Source organism: Sycon ciliatum, chromosome 2, assembly GCF_964019385.1.
Source record: "Sycon ciliatum chromosome 2, ocSycCili1.1, whole genome shotgun sequence".
Taxonomy (NCBI): Eukaryota; Metazoa; Porifera; class Calcarea; order Leucosolenida; family Sycettidae; genus Sycon; species Sycon ciliatum.
In genome coordinates this window covers 36,609,681-36,616,574 of record NC_088644.1, presented here as the reverse complement: position 1 = coordinate 36,616,574, position 6,894 = coordinate 36,609,681, and the positions used below count along the sequence as shown (strand labels likewise).

The window sequence follows — 6,894 nt, the reverse complement described above, 5'->3', positions numbered from 1 at the left end:
CTCAGTTGTTTGCAGTCCCGAAGAAGGACGGGGTGTGAGACAAATAATAAATCTGAAGAGTCTCAACACCTTTGTGAGGAAAGCTTCCTTCAAGATGGAAGGAATTCACACTCTCAAAGACCTGCTAAAGCAGGGCGACTGGATGACGAAAGTCGATCTAAAGGACGCTTACTTTGCGATCCCGATAACGCCGGAACACACATCTTACCTGAAATTTCAGTGGATGGGAAAGACGTACCGGTTCAACTGCCTACCTTTCGGTCTGTCGTCGGCTCCATGGGTCTTTACCAAGACCACGAAGCCAATAATGGTTTTTCTCAGGACACTCGGACTGAGAGTAATCATCTACATAGACGATATTTTGATTCTGGCAGAAAGCGAAGAGAAAGCTCGTCAACACACGATGTGCCTGATCTTTCTACTCGAAAACTTGGGTTTCACAGTAAACCAAACCAAATCCCAAGTGATTTCAACCCAGGAGACAGAATTCCTCGGGTTGACAGTGAACTCCGCAACGATGGAGCTGAAGTTACCCTCAGACAAGATCAAGAAGATCAAGTCCGAGGCGAAAAGTCTACTGCAAGCAGATGCCTTGACGGCGTTGGCAGTTTCCAGATTTCTGGGCAAACTGAACCATGCAGCCCAAGCAATCGCTGCGGCACCATTGTTTTACAGACACCTGCAGAGGTGTCTACAAGTGTCTCTCGAGGAGGGGAATCAAGAGTACTCACATCCTTCCCATCTGTCACCAGATGCCAGAGAGAAACTGACATGGTGGATGGATCACCTGTCTCACAAGAACGGGAAACAACTCCTGTTGGCGAAGCCGGACATGGTGATAGAGACAGATGCATCCACAATAGGCTGGGGAGCATCTTTCAATAATATTCGAACAGGCGGACCATGGTCCCCACAGGAACGACATATGCACATCAACTGCCTGGAATTACTGGCGGCATCCCTTGCGATCAAGAGCTATGCCAGGGATGCTACAGATGTTGTGATCCATCTAAAGATGGACAACACGACTGCCCTGACTTACATCAACAAACTGGGAGGAACCGTATCACCGGAACTCAACCGGTTGACGAAAGAGCTCTGGGTGTGGTGCTTTCAGAGGAATATCACTCTCAAAGCCTCTCATCTCGCGGGTTCGTTGAATGTGATTGCCGACGAGGAATCCCGAGTGATGAAAGACAGATCGGACTGGATGCTATGCCCGAAAATCTTTCAACGGATAAACTCGAGATTCGGCCCACTGGATGTGGACCTCTTTGCCTCTCGACTGTCCCATCAACTCCCACAGAATGTGAGTTGGAGACCCGACGCAGTAGCAATAGCCACAGATGCCTTCACAATGAACTGGAAAGTTTCGAACGGCTATGCCAACCCACCTTGGAACTTGATAGGCAAAGTCCTGCAACAAATCCAACAACAGAATGCAGAGATTGTGCTTGTGGCACTGGTATGGCCGAGCCAAGTGTGGTACCCAATGCTATTGGACATGCTGATCCAAGAGCCTTGCCTCATAACGAGCTCCAGAAGCCCGATCCAACCAACTCACCCAGTCAACGAGCCGGAGATAAACCCACCCCTAGCCGTGTGGAATATCTCAGGTCAAGATACTCAGCAGAGAACCTTTCGGGAGAGGCTTCAAAACTTCTCCTCGCATCTTGGAGACAGAAGTCTGCAAAAACTTATGATTCCCTCTTTAAGAAATGGGCATGCTGGTGTGTCGAAAGGGACATTGATCCCATTTCGGGAGATATAGCCGGCGTGGTTAACTTCTTGGCTTCTCTCTATCAGAATAAGTACCAGTATAGGTCCTTGTGTAATTATCGATCTGCAATATCATCAATCCACGACAAAGTTGATGGATACGAAGTGGGATCACACCCAATGGTAAGCAGACTACTGAAGGGCGTCTTCCATGAAAGACCACCCCAACCTAGGTACTCCTCAACGTGGGACGTATCAAAGGTCACAACATACCTGGTCTCACTAGGTCAGAACGAGCAAATGTCCCTCCAGGATATACCGTTTAAAATCACGATGCTGTTGGCCCTCACTAGGCCATCGAGATCGGTGGATCTTGTGAACCTTGATATAAGGTTCAGGCAGTTTAGCCCGGAGGGCGTAACATTTCACCCGACAAAACTGGCAAAGCAGTCCAGGCAGAACAAGAAGATTACAGAGTTCTTCTTCCCAGCATTTAAGGACAATGCACTATTGCGTCCTGTGCAAACATTGAAGGACTACGAAAGTAGGACCTTGGCGAATCGAGCTGATGACGAAAAGCAAGCTCAACTCCTGATTGCTACAATACAACCCTACAAAGCGGTGTCATCATCGACCGTAGCCAGATAGATTAAAACAGTTCTGGCGAAGGCCGGAATCGATACGGATATCTTCAAAGCGCACTCGGTGCGACGTGCTGCAACTTCAGCTGCAGCAGACGCTGGGGTCACAACGACCGATATCCTCTCTGCAGCAGATTGGAGCAGTGAGAGTATCTTCCAAAAGTTCTACTACAAGCCTCAGAAGAACAACACCTTCGGGAAGGCTGTCCTCTCTACCAAGCTGTCAACCACTGACAAGCTACAAAATCACGTTGATATGGAGACAGAGCATTCTGAAATATAATTACAGAATGGCTCAGACCACGCAGTGGTAGCCAGCTATTCTGGATTATATGAAGAATGGGATGTCGAACATGTCAACGTCCCTTCCCTCCCACCCGTCTACGTTGATATTGGGATAATGCACTTGTTAGAGGCTCGCTATCAAAGGCCGAAGAGCAAGTGTGGAACGGACAGTTTCGACAACAAAAAATGTGCGCTTTCCAAGATGCCAAAGGGCATGCGCACAAAATAAAACACAAAAATTCACATAAAACATGTAAAATACACTACAAACTAGCTGTCAAGTTAGAGAATTAGGCCAAACACGTTGATATGGAGACAGAGCATTCTGAAATATAATCCAGAATAGCTGGCGACCACTGCGTGGTCTGAGCCATTCTGTAATTTTTGAGCTACTCTTGGCTAGAGAAGGAGAAAAGAATGAACTTCCAATTACAAGGATAGCAACTCAATCTTACTTCGAAATAAGCGTTCAAAGAACATAGCCAATGTACTGTAAATGGCTCTTCTGTACGAAGACTGGGTTCGAATTATCCAACCGGCGCACTTTTCGTACTTCGAGTTATGCATTCGATTTTGACTTGAAGTGACTTGCAGAAGATCGATACGACGAAAAAGTTCGAATTACACGGAAGGTTCGAATTATACCGTATTCGAATTAGAGGGAGTCTACCTGTATACGGAACTGTAGATTCGTGTAGAAGTGGACTTTTAGCGGCATATCAGTATTTGACCCGGGTCAACTGTCTTCATGTAAACGCTCACCTATTTTGTCTATCGTACAGACTTTCAACCCGGGCTGAACTCGACCCGGGTTGAAATTTCTCATGTAAACACAGCCTAAAGTTGCATGCCGGCAAAGCAAGAATGGACCTTATGCCATTTGTACAGATCCATGAAATCCCTTAGACCCGGTAGGGTGTTGAATGTGCAGAACCCTATTTTGTTTTCTGCTATTTCCACTAAGAAATGGGGCCTGACGGCATTTCATACGAAAACCTTTTTTCTGACAAAGATCTAGGTAGTCATTAGTTCTAACAAAAGCGAAGAAGCTGGAAAAGCGATTGTGGTCATTAATTATGACGCCTAAGGGGTCGTCCGTATTTTTCGAAAAATTAAAAAATCGGTCCTCAGGCAAAAAGGGGGTGGGTGGTCAAGAGTGCTGGCAGAATTTAATTTTTTGATTTTTCGTACTTTTTTTGCTCCCGTGACTTTCATACACTTGTTGCACTGATACAAGTATATAGCTGACTGTGTACTGGACTGGAGACGTAGTGTAGGATCGATTGTCGCAAACACCAGTATCTACTATGATATACATGACTTTTCATGTAGTTGTAGGACGGTGCATGGCCGTGACGTCGGTAGACCTACTACTCACTGGACTTACATGTACCAAGAGTACATAACCCCCCAGAGTGTGCAACTCCACTATGCATGGGTGCTCTCCCGACAGAATTTCGAGTTGACATCATTTCGATGATGCAATGCGCACTGTACACGGATTATCAGACGAATCCGGAACCTGTGGTTGACCGAAGCCGATCGACCCTGTACAAATTATTGCAAAGAAAAACGTGTGATGCGTTGACACCCGTACACATGTTGTAAATCACTGGTGCAAGGAGCAATGCGTCATAAAGAATGACGTCAACTTGAAATTCTGTCGGGACAGCAGGGTATGTGGGAGTTGCACACTCTGGGGGGTTATGTACTCTTGGCAGTCTTGCATGTACATGTAGCTACTAGTACTTGACACAGGTGCAGTCAGAAAACATGGGGCCAGGAATTCTTATTTTCGAGCTGGACATCGGTAAAAATCAAAAAATTAATGGGAAAAAATGAGGGGTGGGTGGCCGTGGGTGGGTCAGAGGCAATTTTGCACGAGGACGGATTTTTTAATTTTTCGAAAATTACGGACGACCCCTAAAAAGGTCAAATGCGCATGCCTAGCACACAATGAACACCCTACGGGGTCTGCGGGATTTCGTGGATCTGTACAAATGGCATAAAGTCGATTACGATCTGCAATCTGTTTGTAGTACCAGCAAGAATGTGCTGTACATGTACCGTATTTCCTCTGTTGCTGTTTCAGTTGCGGTCATGTAATTATTATCATTATTATTATTACCGTAAAATCCCGCCAGAGCGCCCCGTCTCTCCCATCCGTCCCTCCTGACTTCTTGTCAGGGACGTGATTGATTGTATCCTCGCATGACTCTGTCGCAGTCTGTGATGCCGTACTGTACTCCAGACGCGTGCTCAACCCCGTTGGAAATAGTGCCCACCCTCTTGACCAGGGATCGCACAAACTCTGCGTTTTGTCGGGTCTGTACGACTCCTGGCTCTTGATGACCTTTGGTCGGTGTACGAGATGCACGAACAGTTTTCGTAGGGTGCGTACTTTTTCATGTAGCACTGAATGCGGCAAGTAGGACTCGCCCATCCGCCCTCCCCACCTGAAGCGTCGAGGAGATAGGGGCGCTCTGGCGGGATTTTACGGTATTATGAAATGACCCAAAGGCAATAAAGTTATTATTATTATTATTATTATGTTGCTAAAGAAAGGTTCAGCGACTCATTTGTTTCATACGAGATGAGTCAATGAGTCGGTCTGGCTTAGAATCTTTCGCTGTAGAAGAAATCTATTTGTATCTCCATTGGAGAAATATTTGTATTCAATGGATATAAAATAGGATTAAGACAAACTCACAGAACAAATACCATCACTGCATCAGTCCCTTGGTGTTCGTCTTAAAGAGGTTTGACTGGATATCATTCATACTCACCAAAAGATTTGTAACATTTTATTATTATGGAGTGCCTTGTTTATCTCTCAGTACCTCCAACCATAGCCTGACCCCTTATATCCTCAGGATCAGTGTAGTTGTTGGAACGAGGCGTCGCACTCAAAGTATTTGTTTACATTTTAATACATGTTTATTGTTCCTCGTTTGCTGTGTTGTTTTAGACATTCGTGGACTAACACTTTGAAGACATTAAACTACATGTACTTCCAAAAGTTGTATCGACATCAACAGGATTACGGTTTCCGTGCATTATGATGCAAGATGACCTTATCACGACAACCCATGACTACAAATATAAACACAGAATCAACAAAAACATGTGCGACACGCACCTGGTTACATTTCTCAAGTAAATCTGATCGAGGGTGTGGAAATCTGAAATATCGGAAAGGCAAGACAATTTTATGACAGTCATGAAATTCTGCAACATCCACAAAATGACCTGAGTATAAAAAACGTATCACCACCACTACCCACATGTTCCCCCTCAGCTCAGAAGAACATGATCATGCAAGTGCCATTTTCTGCAAGAAAAGGCTTGCACATCAATGCGTATACCGGTAGTACGGTATTGATATGATGGAGAGGCCATCATTTAGGGGCCGGTCACACTGAGGGAAATTTTGAAAATAATTCGTGGTTACCATGGATAGTTGCCGCTGAGCGGGAGATTTGGGAGATTTAATCCACTCGATGAAAATCAGCTCGAGGCCCCGCTTTTCCGCCGAAGATTATAATCATCCGCGGCTTCCACTGGATTTCTTTGAGTTTCCTTGTTTTTTTTATTGCGTTCTGAAGTGGAGCGATACTCTAGAGACTGTGCTGATGCAGCTCTGGCCCAGGAGCGGGGCTGAGAGACTGCCAGAAGCGAGTGGTGACAAAAACATTGCTCCCGTGAGTGAGATTATTTTCATTGTGCGTATGCAGTGTGGCCGTGATGAAAAGCAGAACAAATTATTCCCGGGTTATAATCTGAGGATTAGCTTAGGTCATTCCATTGCATGCTTTGTGACATAAAATCAAAAGAAATTATAGCAATAAAAACTGCTTTATGGCAGTTTTCTAAAAAACGTTATTGTGTTCTAGGGTGCGTTTGGTTGGTACGATCTAGAACAGGCTCGAACAGCTGGTGCACGTGGAGCAGCCTCATGCCAACCAAACGGTACTCCAGAAACAGAGCATATTTTTGTGAAAAATATGCCAAACTTGGCGCATTCTTCAAAATGTGTATGGGTCACCATGGTCACTGTGTACGGTACGACGAGTCCAACCCAAATGCGTATGCACGTGATCATTTGGGACCAAAATCGATGTTCCCGCCAGGTTTCACTGTGAAAAAGCGAAACTGCTCGGTCTGCTCCGGCCTCGAGGCCGGAGCAAGCAGAACATGTTCTGGCCGACCCAGAACAGGTGCAGTCCCAACCAAACGCGCTGTTCTGGTG

General features: G+C 45.7%; 1 protein-coding gene across 1 annotated transcript; it reads left to right on the top strand.

Moving 5' to 3' along the window:
* The first annotated feature begins 517 nt into the window (after window positions 1–517).
* LOC135810552 (uncharacterized) lies at window positions 518–1,771 on the top strand. Its single transcript, XM_065324043.1, has one exon. It carries the CDS (start codon window positions 518–520, stop codon window positions 1,769–1,771), a length of 1,254 nt encoding a protein of 417 aa, XP_065180115.1.
* Window positions 1,772–6,894: the final 5,123 nt, after the last annotated feature.

Coding starts and splice junctions, on each gene's coding strand:
- LOC135810552 (XM_065324043.1), top strand. CDS start 518: ATGGAGCTGAAGTTACCCTCAGACAAGATCAAGAAGATCAAGTCCGAG.